At 42.2% G+C, this 18,916-nt stretch overlaps 1 protein-coding gene across 1 annotated transcript; it reads left to right on the forward strand.

Moving 5' to 3' along the window:
• The first annotated feature begins 4,346 nt into the window (after positions 1-4,346).
• Positions 4,347-17,351, forward strand: c1galt1a (core 1 synthase, glycoprotein-N-acetylgalactosamine 3-beta-galactosyltransferase 1a). The gene is made up of 4 exons (XM_069682176.1): positions 4,347-4,443; positions 4,601-4,776; positions 8,023-8,687; positions 14,710-17,351. Exons 2-4 carry the CDS (start codon positions 4,614-4,616, stop codon positions 14,899-14,901), a joined length of 1,020 nt encoding a protein of 339 aa, XP_069538277.1. The 5' UTR covers positions 4,347-4,443; positions 4,601-4,613; the 3' UTR covers positions 14,902-17,351.
• Positions 17,352-18,916: the final 1,565 nt, after the last annotated feature.

The following is an 18,916-nucleotide window of genomic DNA, read 5'->3' on the forward strand; positions in this document are numbered from 1 at the left end:
CTCAGGTCTGCTCTGTTGGGTCCTGTTGTCTGTCTGAACGTGACAAAATGATGGTCTGATGGTGTGGTTTGCTTTTGTACGTCATATAGAGTTATCATGATAGTTCATGTTTACCGTAACGCACCAGTAACGCTGAGTCAAATTCCTGGTAAGTGTCGACATGATTCTGTAGAGTTTGTTTTGCCAATTTACCTCCACCCTTTATCAATACATGAACAGGAACCCACACATAGTTTGGCCTTCCTTTGTTTAGATATCTGATAGATCATCACTCCAAACTAAACAATCATTATTAGCATTATGCAAAGGTATCCTATAATGCAAAGGTATGCCTATAAATGGATACAAGGATGCAGGATACAAGATGGTAAGTGATGCTGTCCTCTACATGCTTCCCCGTGCCCTATCTCATCTGGAGGAATCTTATGTGAGAATCATATTCTTTGATTTTTCAAGCGCATTCAACACAATCCAACCCATCATACTCAAAGACAAGCTCATAGAGATGGGAGTGGATGCTTCCTTTATTTCCTGGTTCACAGATAACCTGACAGAAAGGCCACAGTTTGTCAAGTTGGGGAACTGTATTTCTGGGACATGAATGAGCAGCATGGGGGCTCCACAGGGGACTGTCCTGGCTCCATTACTGTTCACATTGTATACCGCGGACTTCAAATACAACTCTGAGTCCTGCCACATCCAGAAATACTCGGATGACACTGCTATTGTGGCGTGTATCAGGAATGGACAGGAATCAGAATATAGGGATCTGATGAAAGCCTTCAGTGACTGGAGTCACAAAAACTGCCTCCTACTGAACACCTCAAAGACAAAGGAGATGATAATAGATTCCTGCAGGTCCATGCCCCCTCTTCAGCCAGTGAACACTTGTGGGGTGGACATCGAGGTGGTGCCAACCTATGAATATCTAGGCGTACACCTGGATAACAAGTTGGACTGGTCCCTTAATACAGACGCACTCTACAAAAAGGGGCAGAGCCGCCTCGAGGAGGCTCGGATCTCTAGACATCTGCAGTAAGATGCTAACTGGGGGATGTGGTGGAGAGATGCACACTGAAGAAGGTTGAGGCCATTCTAAACAACACGGATCATCCACTTCATAACACCTGGATGGACCAAAGAAACAATGGTGGTGGACGACTCCTCTCTCTTCGCTGCAGGACGGAGAGATATAGAAGATATTTTGTGCCCACAGCCATCAGACTTTTTCATTCTTCAGTCAATAGTAGATGAGATGCCAGAGAAGTGAATGAATTTCCCTTTGGGGATTAATAAAGTTATTATTGTTCTCACAGACTCACACACTGACGTCAGTAAAGTCTTGTGTTTTAGCGTGGAGATTGGGATTGTTCATTTGAGAGAAAGGTCCTGCTTCACTCTTGATTTCGTCCCTCAGTAAACATTGTCCTCATGAGTTTATGGTCTCAATCTCTCGTTTCAAGTCTTCTTCAACACAGCGTGACGTTCGTTTCGTCAGTGATCCTCCCGTTTAGAGTCACATGGACCATAAAGCAGGGGAGGGTTTAAGGTTCTGTTAAGCGCACTTCTTTCTATCGCTACACAGACAGACTGTTTTCATCTTCAGACCCAACCCATGCTGACTCAAGTGACATCACCTGAGGACATTAATCAGACAGCTTCGTCTGGAGGCACTAAAGGCTTTGAACAACTTGTGTATTGTATAAACTCCCAAACAGCCATAAAAATGTGTTTAATCATTTGTGTTTATGTTTTTATTGACTTTTTGGCCCAATTGTTCAGGAGTTATGGCTGGATGTTTTAGATCTTTGTACTGTTAGAAAACACATTGTGCTGTGCTTCTTGGTGAAAGTCAACTTTGCACACGCACTGGTCTGTCGCTTATAAATGGATGCTTTTGTTTGTACTTGATATTGGTGGTTTGGTGCAAGGATAATGATAGTGTGACCTGGAGGTAAACAGTGGTGTGAGAATTTCATCTCATATAACAAATATGCTTCTCATAAGTATGGCCTCAACCACCTCCTCCAGTCTGACGAGCTGCAGGCCCACAACAGGCACAACCTTCTTCATCAGCGTGTTCAGCCTGCCCGCGTCCTTTGCTGTGATGCCTGCACCCCAGCACACAACAGCAAAGAAGATGGTGCTCGCACACCCTTCCCCACACACAGTGTTTCACTGCAGAGCCACCAGGTCTGTGTTCATTGTCCTGCAGTCTCTGTTTCATTTATAAACTGTTGTAATAAAGCAGGCCTGCATGGTGGTGTAGTGTTAAGCGCTGTCGCCTCACAGCTGGAAGGTGTCTCGTCTGGCCTATTGCATGTTCTCCCCGTGCGTGCGTGGGTTCCCTCCGTGTACTCCGGCTTCCTCCCACAGTCCAAAGACATGCTCGTTAGGTTCATTGGTGACTCTAAAATTGTAGGTGTGAATGTGAGCGTGAAAGGTCGTCTGTCTCTATGTGTCAGCCCTGTGATTGACTGGTGTCCAGGTGTAACCCCGCTTCTCACCCAGTGACAGCTGGGATAGGCTCCAGGCCCCCCGACCCTGAACAGGATAAGAGGTGTAGATAATGGATGGATGTAATAAAGCAGCTGGTGCAGAGCAGGAAGATTTTACAGGACTTTACAGGAATTCATAAAACGTTAGTCGTCATCATGTGACACAAAAGGCAATAATTAACCCTTCCTCTGACTCTTTATGATGTTGGAGTTGTCCAACCCACTACTACTGCCCTCAAACAAGAGCCTTATTTTATTGCACTTATGCAAACATATTGACAATATAACATCAGATCAGATGTCTCTGCAAACAAGAACTTTCATACAGGAGTGAAAGCTGATAAAGAGTGTTCCTGTTATTTTGTCGTCTTTTTGTTTATCTTTATAAGTGATCACCGATTAAGACTCTAAGCAGCACACAGATGATAGAGGAGATGATCATGGTCCTGCTCTGTGCTCAGGTATAACAGCAGCAGTGACGTAACTTCCTGTCATGATGCTGTTTAAACAGAGTGGTCCTGTTGATGCAAAGGATCACATGTGCGCCGTCTCAGGCCATTTACGGCTGCCAGATTGAGACGGGATTTATAGGTGCACACTGGTCTTGATTTTAAACACCTTTAGCCACCATTTAAACTGTTGTGGCACATTGTAGTTCTCTTCATTATGCTAATCTGTGCTTCCTTGCGTCCTCTCTCTCCTGTTCCCTCAGAGATATTGGAGGAGCTCCCAAATCCTTAAATGCACCTCACGGAGATGAGGATCGAGGAGAGAGGAGGCTTCTGTTCGTACATCATTGGAGATATGTACAATGATGCTTTAAACTAGAGGAAATTCCTTTTTTGATATCTAACATTCAATTCTGACGAGTTACAAAGGGAATTGTAGATATCTCAAATATAATTACTAGTAAGAATGTAATTTGTTACTAGTTAAAATTCCACAGCGACATATCAGTAATTAAATTTTGACTAGTCATAATTTAATTTTAGATATCTAATATTCCATTTAGGCTGCACAGTGGTGCAGTGGTTAGCGCTGTTGCCTCACAGCTAGAAGGTCACTGGTTCAAACCCCGGTTTGAGCAGAGTTGGCCTCTCTGTGTGGAGTCTGCATGTTCTCTGCGGGGTCTCCGTCTTCCTCCCACAGTCCAAAGACGTTAGGTTCATTGGTGGCTCTAAATTGCCTTGTGTGAGTGTGAGTGCGAAAGGTTGTCTGTCTCTGTGTGTCAGCCCTGTGATTGACTGGCGACCTGTCCAGGTGTAACCCTGCCTCTCGCCCAGTGACAGCTGGGATAGGCTCCAGGCCCCCTGCGACCATGAACAGGATAAGAGGTGTAGATAATGGATGGATGTAATAAAGCAGCTGTTGCAGAGCAGGTGGACTTTACAGGTACACTGTACAGGAATTCAAAAAGTGTTTGGCATCTTTATTATTTTCTTTATTTATTTTATTTATTATTATCTTTATTATTTCAGTAATTAACCCGCCCTCTGACTCTTGTTTGACGCGCTCCTGCAACTCCTCCTTGGCTCCTGCAACTGGAGCCAATTGATTGACAATATAAAACAAGATTGAATGCCAATGCAAACTAAAACTTGCAAAAGTAAGTGGTAAGAGTTACATTAAATATACCATATTGCTATGACGGGAACTGGAAAGTAAAAAAGAAACAAAAAGGATCATTTAAACTTGTTGAACACATTTAAAACAAATGCAACGATCGTCCTCCTTTGTTGTCCTCTTTATGCTGGATTTGATGACGTCGGGGCGTAGGTCTTAGCTCCGCCCACTTGAGTCAGAGGCTTTTCAATCAGTGTCAGAGTGCAGACACCTGTGTGAGGGCCGGGGGAAGCAACTGTGTGTGTCCGCGCTGCGTCTGCTGTCCTCCGGAGGAAAATCAGACCGGAAACCGCCGCTCTGGGTCTCATCTCTCCTCCTCCAGGTACATTATTTTTCTAATAGCCTGTTGATTTCTTTACAATTAGAGTTGTATGATTACGCTTCTGTCCTGGGAGCTTTCCACGTGATACTCATAAGAGACCGTAAAATATTATCTTGCTTAACTTTCACTTAGTCGTTTAAATCTTGTCTCATTGCAGGTAAATCAGGAGGATGAGGCACACGGCGTCTAATTTCTTCTTCTCCTGCGGGCTGCTGCTGGGGTTTCTGTCTCTGCACTTTATGTTGGACTCAAACCTTCAAACACATCGTGTCTTATATTTGCTGCAGAATGTAAATCGTGGAGCCAAGCTCTCCTCAAACCATGTACAGACAGGTAGGAGATGACTTTATATTTGTATGTATGGAAGAAAATCCACCTGTGAGTGTTAGTGACAGGTAGAAGAAAAAATTAAATCACACACAATTTCTGAATTTCTTTTTGTTTCTATTTTGAGGATAGAGTTGAAATTCATTTAGAGAGCAAGGTGGAAATGTTTTGTTTGCAAGTATTTCCTCTTTCTTTGCTCTTGTACTCTCATTAACTTCTCGACATTGACACTGTTAGTTAAATTCTCCCCCCAACAACAGTTAATGCAGCTAGCAGCATCATATAGTGAGGGTTAATTTGAACAAAGACGTTGAATTAGTGCTACATAAAAAGCTTTCAAGAACACAATACTGAACAAATACATAAAGTTGTCTGTACTCTAACACACCTGATTTGAATGTTTTGCTTCAGTTGGTTGATTAGGAGCAGAACATTCAAATCAGGTGTGTTAGAGTACAGAGAAACCTAAAACATGCAGGAAGCTAGCTCTCCAGGAGCAGGGTTGGCCACCCCTGTTTTACATGAATAATTACACGGGAAAGCCACAGTGATCTGTGTCTCTGAACACTCTTGCCCTTCATCCGCTCTCAGTCTGTGCTCAGAGCGCCGGGATCAAGCGACCTGGTCAATAGGCGATGATTTTAAACAGATTAATCTCTTATTTCAAACACCAGCTGCTTCTGATTTACCCCTGTAAAAAGTGAACCTTCTTTGTAGTACTAAAACCCAGAGCTACCTCTGAAGTTACCTCACAAACTGCAAATCCTGCTTTGTTTATAGTACATTAAATTCTGGTGTTGGTACGTCTGCACTGGTTTCCATGTGAGAGGTCTATTGTCTGCTGTGGGAAGCACAGTCATTGTTGGCTCTGACAAGTGACGAGTCTTTTTGCAGATGACAGGCATGAATAGTGGACAGTCTGGTTCTTTTTCATTGTACCTGAACTTTGTCATCTAGTTCTTACTGTGTGAAAACCACACTGAAAAAAAGTTTTCATGTTTGTATTAAGAGGCAAGAGGAACTTCCTCCTCTATGTTAACAGATGGGACATGAGTCAAACTATAAAATCAGAATACACGTCAAATACATTTTTCTCAAACATGGTTTCTGTCATTATAGTTAGTTCTTATCATGCTGATTTATTTCCAAGTGTTGGAGGAAGTGAGGAGGAACGGCGAAAGGAGACGTAATTAACACTAACGCTACAGTCATTGAACTTTCCATAAGCGTGAAAATCTGCTTCTGACCGACACAAGAAGCTGTTCTGCTGGTTAACGCGGCGACGTACGAGATATTTTGCCGTTTAAGTTAAATGTGTGTTTTGGTTAGCACAGTGGTTCTCAAACTTTTTCTGTCAAGCCCCCCCTTGGAGAAAAAAAAATGTCCAGGCCCCCCCTGTCATTCGGGCACGCCCCACAGTCTGAGAATCACTGGGTTAGCAGAAGGGGCGGGACATCGTAAAGGTGTCACCAACCGCTGATCTCTACTTGCAGCGCCCGCCTCTGGGGGTATTTTGGGTTCAAATAAGTACAATGAGAGGTGGTGGAGACATGCCGCCCATCTTTATATACAGTCTATGAGCGATACAAATGGATTTTAGTCTTTGATTTGCTATGTATTTACCACTGAATCAATTCCCCAATTTAGTTTATAATTTTCCCTCTATTTTTTAATGATTTTGGCAGCGTCTGACCTCCGTATCTACAGACTTCTGCTCTCAGAACAGTGAGTGAGTTATTTGAAAGGACTCTTCTGGTGAACTTGGTCAAACATCCCTCCGTTTTAAAAACACAAATGTAGAGTAGTTCAGTTTGTTGAGAGAAGTTCAAATATTTTAGACCGGATTTTGTTTTCTGTTCACCATCTGGCCATAAAATGATGAAGCCAGATTAACAAAAGATTAGCAAAACCAACAACTTCACTAAAAAAACAAACAAAACTATATTGACCTGTTTTTAACAACTCCCTGTTCTGAAACATTCTTATCTCTAACTGGATTATTAAAACATATTTTTCGATCCAAAACATCTGTGAAGGCCGACACAAATGTTTAAATGACTTTCTGAAAAGTCTCTCTCATTAGTACAAGAACACAAATATGATTTTTAATTTGATTAGAGGTAAACCTGCAGGTTCCTGTTTTCCGAAGCACATAATAGAACCACGGTACAAATAAGGATAACAAGACACCATTAAAACATGAACAGCAGCGCAAAGACACTAGAGAAGCAAGGACTTCAGTGTTTGCAGCTGTGTTCTGCCATCAAATAGTTTCCAATTTCTATACTAGATCTATGGGGACAACTTGGAAACACTTTTGGATACAACAATACAATACAAAATGAACTGAAGAGTTAGTTTGACTGTAATCTCCATTTACAGATTCTACATAGACATGTAGCACATATACTGTAAGTCCTGCAAAACCACACCATCTGTTTTTCAGTCCCTCATCTAGAAACTAGCTGTTCTTCAGCAGATGAACGACCTACTGATAAAGTAGCAAGTCACTGCCAGAGAAATAATTTAATCCATCGACTATTGTATGTCAAATATTTAGCCTCTTATTCCAGGGCATCCTAAGGAGCAAGAAGATATCCTGATGACGGATATTAGATTTCCCAACAAAGACGTCCTCTTCCATGGGCCGGCCGTTCTTTTACAGTCAGACTTGAAACATACGAGAAGGATCATCTGCAAAAAAGCAGAAATATGTTTATAGGGATAAATATAAATTTGCTTGTCGTCCGATGATGGGTAATGATTTCCGAGATTCCATTTCAGCCACGGGGTTCTACCAACATGGACTGCTTTCCTGCAAAAAACCAAAGCCCGCTGGAAGAAAAGTAGGAGTGTAAAACTACTTGGAATGCAAACAGACACAAAAAAAACAAAGACACCGACATCTAAAATGATCTCCCTTACCTACAGAGTTCATAAAGAGATTTCTGATTCTAGAGATTATGGCCAGAGTAGTGCAAGTGAGACAGACGAACCCCTGGTTCTCTGGTCCTGCTGTGTCTCTGTCCACTCGCTTGTTATCAAAATCAAACTGCAAATGAAGATGGGGGAGAAAGCAATCATGACTACAATATGATTAACATCCTTAACATCAGAAGTTGATGTCAAACTGGTCTAGTTTTGACTCTACAGTCTACGTACCATTTGTGGTTTTTGGGTTCTAAGCATACTGGCTCATATCTAAAATGTCCATGCAAAACATATCTGCTTTTTTGTTTGTATATTCTCCAGGTGAGAACAACAGCCTAGCAGCTAACTCCTCTCAAAGAGTACGGGTCTTATGCTGGATCATGACGGGGCCCAAGAATCTGGAATCCAGAACCAGGCACATCAAGCAGACGTGGGCCAGTCACTGTGACAAAGTGCTCTTCATGAGCTCCGTCAAGACCGACTTCCCAACTGTGGGGCTGAACGTGAGCGAGGGACGGAACATGCTGTACTGGAAGACCATCCGAGCCTTCCAGTACATCCACAAGCACCACCTGGACGAGGCGGACTGGTTCCTAAAGGCGGATGATGACACGTTCGTTGTCGTTGAGAATTTACGTTACCTGTTGACAAAATTTGATACAGAGAAGCCGTTGTACATGGGAAGGAGGTTTAAACCCTTCATCAAACAGGGCTACATGAGTGGAGGAGCAGGTTATGTCCTCAGTAAGGAAGCAGTTAGACGATTCGTCCAAGCGTTCGATACTGGGGAATGTACCCACTTCTCCGATGTGGAGGACATGGCTTTGGGGAAATGTATGGAGACGATGAAGGTGGAGCCAGTAGACACCAGGGATGTGAAGGGGAGACAAACATTTCATGCCTTTCCTCCAGACCATCACATGATCAGACGGATCCCAAGACCTCGGCCTTGGTTTCTGCTGTACGACTACTATCATCCGTCAGAGGTATGAACACAAAACCCCATGTAAAAGGCTGCAATAAGAGTGGTTTTATTTGCTGAAAAGGGGATTGTTTGGGTGTTTTATAGTTGGGAAGCTCTAATGTTATACTGTTGAACCGCTGTGTTCAAGGTTTGCAGAACTTAATCGAGAAATCTGACAAATCCCTCTAATTTCAACACAACTGAATCAATAATCTGCAGTTAAGCAACTGAAATGATAATTGATACAGCTACAATTGGCAACTGTTAAACAACATCAAACATTAGCTTTCTACATGGACGGATCTTCACGAGGGGGCGTGGGGGGACTTTGCCCCCTCAGGTGTATTTTCTGCCCCCGCATTTTAAGTTATGTTGCCTACACTATAAAAAAAACAGAGAAAAACAAATATTGGCAGAGATTCAAGTTTTCATCATGTCTCGTCTCCTGACACCATTACAGTCCTTTCGGAATAAAGCTGGTCTGGTGATGCCAGAAGACGAGGAAACGCTCGGGGGAGGAGCCAGATTTATTATAGTCTTCAAACATAACTACCTGTGGCACTGAGTATCGTACCCACTGATATTATACACTGTCCAGTGTCCATTATGCACACAGTAGAGAATATAGACATGGATCCAAGCAGTAAAAATAAGTAAACCCATGTTTACAGCCTGCCTTTCTTTGGTGTTAAGCACACAGAATGTTCGTTAAGATGAGATCCTGTCCGATCCTGACTGCGTGTCTGGAGATTTAAATAACTAAGGAAGTTACGCTGCTGTGCCACGTGTGTAAATATCCACCGCGTCCATCTATATTTGGAAAGGTATTCGCCAGGTTTGCACTGCGTGTACCCTCACCAAGAATATGGTGGCACAATAGCATGGGGCAACCACAGAGCTACTGAACTCAGCAGTACAACATTATAACTGACTTTGAACTTACCACCATGAGCTTGACGTCAAAGGAAAATGGCCGCCATGTAAATATGGTGAATAGTCGGTGAATTGCCTACAGAAGATAGCGGTCAGTATGGCCCCTGTTTGGGGAAACGGATGGACGACTGAAAGCTGAACAAATTCAGAATTTGTACGCGGTATGGTTAAAAGGCATAGTGCCAAAGATATGGTGTCAAACCCCTGCCAAAATGCACCAATATACAGCAAATCAAACGGTCATGCACACATTATTTTCGCGAGTGCAATATTGCAGCCTGTGAGGAGAAAACTGTTTTGCGCAGAATTGGACCGCACGAGTGATTGTTTTCTCCGAGCTCAGTCCTCTCCTGCTCGCAAAAACTTTCAACTGCTCGTGCGTGTGTAGTTTTCGGTTTTGGCACTGAGTGGGCGGGGGTTAAGTGGTGACTTAGCACCTCCGCATTAAAGTGTGTCTGGGTCTAAGCTGCTGCCACGTCTGCTATTGAAAATATGCCTCAGTGCTGTTTTCCTATTTTATGTGTTCTGAGTCTAAAAAAACAGCCTAAGTTGTCTTTTTATTGATCGCCATGTGTATGTAACGGGTCTTTGTCGTGTATGCTATCGCAGATGGTGAAATAGATTAACTATGACGCAAAACAACGTTAGGCTTTTAGCGGTGGATGCTACCGTTAGCTAAACTTGGCTTCAAAGCACACAAATGGTCGGCAACCGAAACACGACGAAGAAGGTCCAAAGCAATAAAAATCCTTCTAGGAACTTTCAGCCCACATCAGGAGTGGATTATGTTATCTGACGGAGCAGAGTGGCTACAGGTTGGTGTTCTAATCCAGCAAGAGCGATAAAGCGATATGCAGTCATTCTTCTCTGTGGGGGCTGAGCGGCATAAATGATCTGAAATCTCTAGTTCATAAGCGGTTTGTGTCATTATTGTTTTATAGACGTAGTAGAAAAAGCTTTTTCTTAAATGTTTGACTGAAACGTGTTTTGTGTTTTGACCAGCAGAAAAACACTGGACTCGATGCTGCCAGATAATGCACCCACCCATAAAGTCCTTTCAAAGACTCTTTAGGGTCGAACGCTGTTACCTTAGTTTGTGGACGGTTCTTAGTCTAAATTCTGGTCTGAAACAGGATGCAATGTTAGCAGATAGAATATTGTTGAGATCTGTTTCATAAGACAGAAAAATTCCAAGTAATCTCCCGCACACTGTCCAACTTGCAGAAAAACCATGTATTTGCTTGCAACGTTTCGGTACTCGACCTTCATCAGGCAAACAGGCTGGTGAACAGGGGCTGCCAATGATCCATAACAACTGATCAATTCACAAATTTAAGTTAAAGGAAACCATGAAGGTACCAACGAGCTATATTCCAACCAAGACAGAACACATGACAGGAGGTCTGAAATACTGAAATAGTTAATTAATAATATAATTTTAACAATAGTATACTTATTTACAATCAGTCACCCCTAGTAAAGAATAAAGTCCCCCAAAACAGTCCTAAAAATAGTCAAAGAATGCAGCTCCATGGCAGCTCATCTGTGGATCAGAACAACACAAGTACATCCCAAATCAAAACAGGTTAATCCCTCTCGCCTGAAAGCGTGAAAAACGTGTTGGATAAGTGAACACGTATAAATACACACAAAGAAACAGGTCACCTGACTGTAACAAATGACCCTGATTAACAATGTGCGTACAAATTGTACATTGAACAAAAAAGAATCACAGAAAAATGCTGAGGAGCAATCATCAAGTAGTCCTTTAGGAGCCAGTGTTTGGAGAATATCAGTCCAGTAAGCCTCGCGCTGTTTAAGCAGTTTGTCATGGTCACTGAGCAAAACTGCCGCACCCGTAGTTACCCTTTGGAAGAGGGTGCAGGTGTGTCTGTGTGTCTTGGCTGGATTTCTGCTTGTGAAGGAACTGTCACGGACCAGGGGTCCGTTTCAGAAAGCGGGTTTAGTGAAAACCCAGAGTTTAACCCTGAAATAAGGGAAACTTCGGGTTTGCCGTTTCAGAAAGAGAGGTAACTTAACTCTGAGTTGGTTACTATGGTAACTGTGTCTGTGAACCTAACCTGGTCTGGAGCAGGTTTTCTTCAGGAAACTCAGAGTTTGGCTCTGTCTCCTCCCTCTAGAATATAAAACCCTCATTCGACTTCCTCGTTCATTCAGCCCGTCTCACGCGTGTGTTTGAGCGGTTACCGAATTAAAAGAAGAAACGTTGCGTCTCTGTGCTGCTCTGACCGCTTTGCAAAAGTCTTTTATAATTATGATAAAATAATCAAAAGACAAATCTGTGTCAAAGTCATCATTTGTAGATTTTCCAACACCACTGCCGAGAGCACTCAAATAAGTCGCCGTAAGTTATTGGATTTAACTAACACATTCAGTTTAATCAACATGAATTATAATGTATGTGAAGTCAGCATCATGTTAGGGATAAAGCTAATGCACATTAAAACAGCCACTGAATGATATTTAATCTGTTTAATATTTAAAATATCACTGAAGTGAGGTTCAGCCATGAGCCTGTTCTGCCTGAGCCGCACCTTTGAATGATGTTCTGGTGTTTTATTTTGAACTGCTTCCATGTACGTTTTTCTCCCGCTGCATTGCTCCTAAATTAATATAAATTTTAGCTTCCGGTCGTGTTTAAGTATTAAATAAATAGACCAGTTCAAACTTGCGCATTTACTGGAGCAGCAGTTTCTTCCCACGCCGCTTCTCTCTCTTTTGCAGCTGCAGCCGTGTTACTTTGTTTTTCTAAAAACATGCTCGTATTCGCTGAACGTCCGCGTGAGGATTTCGAGCTCCACTGGTGTGACGTAGGAGGACCTCTTTTTGTGTACCGTTGCCATGGTGACTCGTGGTGTCGGGGCTCCATTAATGCTGGCTTTTTATAGTCAGCGTGCACGCACTTAACTCCGGCTGAACCTACTCAGAGTTGATTGAACTAACTCTGATCAGCTGTTCTGGAACCGAAAACTTTCCTGAAAAAAAAAAAAAAGTTTCCTGTCTCAGAGTAGATCGACTCAGAGTTCAGGGTTAGACTCAGAGTTTGTTGAACCTGCTTTGTGAAACGGACCCCTGGTGATCCTTCATGTTTTACCTGTTTTGTTTACAAACAGGGGAGGGGGGGATCTTTGGAGATATTTGAACAGATTTGCATAATATTTAAAAACAGATCGTATTGTACTCGAGTAGGTAGAGTGCTGAGTGATACATGTCACAGAAAACTTCTTCTCTTTTTGAGTCCAAGTCCAAGCGTGTTTTTTTGAGGGTCACTTCATAGGCGTGATCGATCCACGGTGATGATACCCCCGCAGTGCACATCTGTTTTTCATATCCACAGCCTTTCTGTAAAGTCTTCTGTGGAATGACAGGTCCTCCTCAAACAGAAAAACAGACTGATGGGGAGGCCCTGTTTAAGGGGAGTATTGTCCGAGTCCCTCTGGTAAAGAGTAGAGAGCCATTGTCTTTCATAGCCCACGTGTTTAAGAAGCTCTTACATTACTGTAGTTGGATGTGAACTCTAAGTCACTGTCAAAACTGTTTAACAGAGTAACAAAATCTGCAATGTCATCTATGTATCTGTACCGCTTTATAATCCTAGACAATTGTGAGTTCTTGGCTGACGAAATTCTTTCGAAAAAAATCCAACAAATAAATTGGCATAATCGCGTGCACAGATGGTGCCCATGCTTGTGCCTGGAACCTGCAAATAGAAATCCTACTCAAAACTGAAGTAGTTATATTTCATGACGAAATTGGCCAGAGCGAGGATCAGTCGGTTAGGAGGATTAGATTAAAAACCTAAAGCCTCTGACCCACCTTCATGTTCATGTAGAGGCTTGTAATAATAGAAGGACATTATCTGGCAAGTAGTGTTGGGAATTAATGGCTCTTTGAAGGGAGCCGGTGTACCAGATGTGCTCGGCTGCCAGAACGTCAGAAAGTGTACGGATGCCATGAGGTCGCGCCGCAGACTGTCAAGGAGATATATTTTCAATCCTTTACTCCTTGTGTTTTCTTACGAGATCGTTCTTCTCTCGTTTTAAAATGTGTCTGCGGCGCGACCTCACTGCATCCTCACACTTTCCGACGTTAAGCCAATCATAATGTGTAACGTCATCTGTAACTGCAGGACCCCCAGCCGATCTGGCAACCGAGTATATCTGGTACCTACAACGGACCTTATGGCTCCGTTCCTTTCCCAGAGCCGTTCAAAAAAACGGTTCATCGTTCTCTGTGATACAACTCTGTATCATAAATACAAATCAATGTTTGATTTGTGTGCGCGGCTCTTCTACAGCCTTGTGAGTATCTCATTTGCACTTGTGGGAGATGATGCCACACAAAGGAAAGAGTTGTCTGATGGCAAGGTGAAGGTTCAATATATTGCGTACACTTATTGGAATTTCTTTCTAGGTAGGCCTTCTTCTTTTTTTTGGTGGCTTTATGATTATTTTCCTGAAAACCCTGTCCGTAGCGGTCCTCAGCTTAGCTTCTGTGTTGGCACTCCGGCAAGTATCTTCCTCTGTAACAAAAAGGTCTATCTCTGTAGGGATCCTAGTTCCAAACCTGAAACTGGCTGTTTCAGTGTAGAAGTGGTTTTACAGAATCTAAGCCACAAAACAGGAAGTGGCCAAACAGAGTATGTGAACCCCACCACCATTTTTTATCCATCAATCCATTTTCTTCCGTCGGGTCGTGGTGGCAGAAGGCTAAGCAAGTTGACCCATACTTACCCCTCCCAGCCACATTTTCCAACTCCTCCTGATTCCAAAGAATTCCCAGGCCAGACGGGATGTATAATCCCTCCAACAAGCTCTGGGTCTACCCTGGGATCCCTCCCAGTTAGACGTGCCTGGAAAACCTCCAAAGGGAGGCGCCCAGGAAGCATCCTAATTAGAAGCCTGAACCACCTGAACTGGCGCCTTTCAAAGCGAAGGAGTAGTGGCTCAACGCTGAGCTGCTGATCTCTAGGGCTGAGCCCGACACCCTTTCAGAGAAAACTCCATATTTGAAGCCTTAAATGGGTGATGAAAAGCAAGTCTTCCCTTTTCTCATCTCTAATGTGATCTTTTCCCTCTGTTTCTCCACAGGGTCCAGCTTGCTGCTCAGATTTAACTGTTTCCTTTCACTACATCCACGCTGTGGAGCTGTATGTTTTGGACTACCTGACGCACCACCTGCGGCCTTACGGATACCAATACAGATTTAACCCTGATGGCAAAACTGAACATTACGTCACTGGCTCCCCCAGCACCACAAAGTTCCAGTTAAGTTCCAGTTAAAATGTCTGTGCTTGCACAGCAACCTTTGCACTTATTGGAGGAGGGATAGCGGGTATCAGCTTATTAACGATTATATATTTATGTGTAACTTATTTTTATAACTCATGGCCGTCAGGTATAAAAATGTGCTGATTACCTTCCCTTTGCCCGAGTATTCCTTTCAGTCTGATTTCAAATGTGAAAACTGTCCTTGAAGTGGGGCTGTGAGTGGGTCTGTTACTGAGCTGTCGCCGTCAGAAAATGAAGATTCAAACTTTTAAGATGGTGCGTACCTTTGTTCCTTTTGTCTGATGGTATAAAACTGTTCTTCAAGAAGGGGAGTCTTTTTCTGGGAGGTCAGTTATACAAACGGTTTGACAGCTAACACCATGTAGTTTCATGTTTATCTTATTAACTCAGTTTTTGTTTGTATGGGTAATAACACAGAACTCTAATTTATGTCTCTCATCTCATGACGAACACAACAGCGTTGCACCTGGTCAGTAATGCTGCGTTCCAGACAACTGGGAACTCGAGAACTTCCCAGTAGAACTTCCGTTGGTGAAGTCAGGTTAGATTAATCTGCTCCGAGTTCACAAGTAGGAACTCCGACTTTGAACGGCGTTCCACAGCAATTTTTCTAGTCGGAGGTCAAAAAAATGCTGCGTTCCAGACTTCACACACCGTGTCCTAACAGCATGCAGCTGTCCACCCTGCATCCGTCACACTTACACTTCCATTACGTTAGAGGGTAAGCCAGGACTGTCGAGGTAACTGAGTTTCCTGAATGGCAGTGAATTTGTTAGATAACAGCAATGTCACCTGTCAATCACCTATGGTAACTATGACAGTGATTCGCTTTGTAAACAAAGCTAACAAGCGCTGTTGAGCAAGAAAAGTAAAAGAATATCAAGAAACATTTTCCTACTGGACGCTTCCAGCTCATTGGCAACTTTATTTAGATTTTTGTAGTGAAATGAGGTATCATACAGATTACTACTCATTTGAGCTTCATGAATTAAGCGTTACGTGTCCTTGTCCACGCAAGCGACAGGAATGAAAACAGAAACAGGGCGTCAGGATCGCAAGTTGGGACAATCCAACAGACAACAATGTCATTAAACTGCTCGCGCGTCTCGCATGCTGTAAGGACACAGTGACAATTCGAAAGTCGGAAATTTCTACGGGGAAGTTCTCTAGTTCACAGTTGTCCCAGCAGTAGTCAGCATCGGTGCAGACTCGCTGTTGACTCACTCCCACCCCACACTCAGATGTTTAGGACAGCAATCAATGTGGTGGAGCCTCCACGCGAGCACCCAGTTGGAGTGGAAGGGTGTAGGGAGGGGTTTGGGAAAGGCCCCCAGATTCAAGCAGAAGCCATCCATTGCAATATTTGTCATTGTAGCCAAGTGACAAAAATGAATCACAATGTTTCTGAACACATCCGGCACTTTAGAGTTGGACTAGGCATAAATGTATTGGGCGAGACGTAGACCTTCCTAGGGCGTGTTCAGCCCTGACAAAACTTTCTTTAAAGCTCCTGTGAAGAACATGATCATGATTTGTTGAGCTTAGCGCCCCCTGTGGCTAAAAACGGTACCTCGTATCTCTTTGCTGATCCTGTCTTATTAATAACTGAAAAGAAATGATCAATTTTATTCCTGATGGTCTGTTCGAGACATCAGGATTGGGTTCACTTAGTTTCATGTGTTGAAAGCTCCCCATTACATCTAATCAATAAATTATTTTTACTTTGATTTAGCGTAATTCTAAAATGCTTTCCACGTTTCCTCCTTTTAGGACTCAGTTACACTTAAATGCAATTTCTCACTGTAATATTAAATCATGGATCTCACTAGACTGTAAGAGCTCTGCGGGCTTACAGTCGTGTTGTAAATGTGGGCACAAAATAAATATATTAACAAATTAACAGTCATTTTTACTGCACTCTTGCTGTAATGTTTTGTGTTACTGCTGTGCATTTTGAAGTCAAATTTGTCCAGAAGTGTCAAACGAAGCTTCCTCTTTTATGTGAGCGTTAAGCAATAATTGTGGTTTAAAAATCATAACCACCTTCATGATATCTGTTATGTCGGACTCAAACACAGCCGGGGTATGTCGAACTTGCTTCATAGTACAGCTCTGGAGGTGCACATAACTTTGGGAAGTGACTACTTTACTACCCACGAGCTTTTAAATACCTGAAAGCCAACAACACATTGTTTGCTGATGACTCGGGAGCTTTTGTTGATCATCACTTGAGTGTCACAAAAACAGTCTGTCAGGCATTTTCTTGATCTGATTTATCTGCTTTGCACTTTTGAAAAGGGTTATTAATAAACTGGGCAATCTTTAAGAAATAATATTTTATTTATTGATAAAAAAGTTTTATTTTGTTAATCATGTTCTAAGTTCTCTATTCCTTCTGGCACTTTTACAGTGTTAAACAATAAAATATATTTTACAGTCAAGTGTGTCTCTTTCCATACAACATCATATTTGAGGCTAATAGACTTTGTCAAGGTAACTTAAACAACAACTAGCTCTACAAAATGAACACTGGAGTAGCTACGACATAATGTGAAGAAACACCATAAACAGTGTGTTAACAAGACTAGACTTATAAACACAGTGACTCACAGAAACAAATGTTACAATACAAACCCCAGGACATAAAACCCTTAATAGAAACAGAATATGTTCTGTACATTGTTGGATCCATAAACTACACCTGTAACTACAGTATATACAGTCTATACTATACTCACAGCGCAGGTGAAAGCGCCTCAATTCTGCTGTCGTCTGTAGTATGTCATGATGTACTTCCTACTGCAATTTATAATTGAGCTGAACAGATTGAGACATAACTGTTAAAGGGGAATTCAGTGATTTTTATACCCTATATATATTTTTAGGGGTCTAACTGACTGTGGGGTCCAAAAACGTCTGGAATCGCTCCAGTGGACCGTTTCAGCCGGAGCGGCGAAACAGGCTGTAATGGCTGCAATGTAATCTTCAGGGGTTTTTGCCACTATGTTATTATAAGTGTTTGACAACATTACAGAAAGGATCCCTGCAGAGACAGACCTTTTTTTAAATGGCTCTTACGTCGCTCTCTTCAGAAACGCCAGACCCCATTGACAAAAAAAAGTAAATTTACCTTGAGGAATAACTGGCACAATATTTATGTTACACAAAACACATGAAAAGTAACCAACACAGGCAGCAGTATGCCAGCGACTCCTGAGTTCTGTGAGGTAAAATTACTCTTTTTGTCAGTGGAGTCTGGTGGCTTTGAAAAGAGCGATGTAACTGATTCAGAAAAGGATCTTATTCTCAAAATAAAAGGATTAATACGCCTTTTTAACCAGAAAACAGCCGTTACGTCGCTCTCTTCAAAGCCACCAGACTCCACTGACAAAACCTGCAGTTTCACCTTGATGAATATGGGCGTTGTTGTTCTACCACTGCCTTAACATGTTAGTTGTCTTTGAATCGTTTTTTGTGATTTTGGTGTTTAAATGGTTAGTTTGAAATATTTTTGCTACACATTATAACACATAAAAAGTCACCAATACAGGCAGCAGTATGCCAGCAACTCCTGTGTTCTGCGAGGTAAAATGACTGTTTTTGTCAATGGAGTCTGTTGGCTTTAAAGAGAGCGATATAACGGCTGTTTATGGTTTCCACAAAAGCAGCAGGGTAATGTTGTCAGACACTTAAAATAGTAAGCTAAACCTTTTAGATGAAAAAGAACTTATATATCTATAAAATAACAATATATATAAATAATTAAAAGACAGTTAACTTTTAATAATTCAGAAATAAATTGCAGCTGCAAAGAAAAAACAAAACAGAAAAATGTAATGTTCTCCGTCCACCAGTGGCATGAAATAGATTTTCTGATTGTGATATTTAATAAATGTTTGCACTCTTTAATGCACTCTTTGTGCACAACACAACAACCCTAAGCTACACTTACAGAGATGCTGTTAAAACATCTTCACATGTAGGATACGTGTGTTCCCAGAGAATC

Source organism: Semicossyphus pulcher, unplaced genomic scaffold, assembly GCF_022749685.1.
Source record: "Semicossyphus pulcher isolate SPU_LCO1_2020_fin unplaced genomic scaffold, fSemPul1.0.p SCAF_5, whole genome shotgun sequence".
NCBI lineage: Eukaryota > Metazoa > Chordata > Actinopteri > Labriformes > Labridae > Semicossyphus > Semicossyphus pulcher.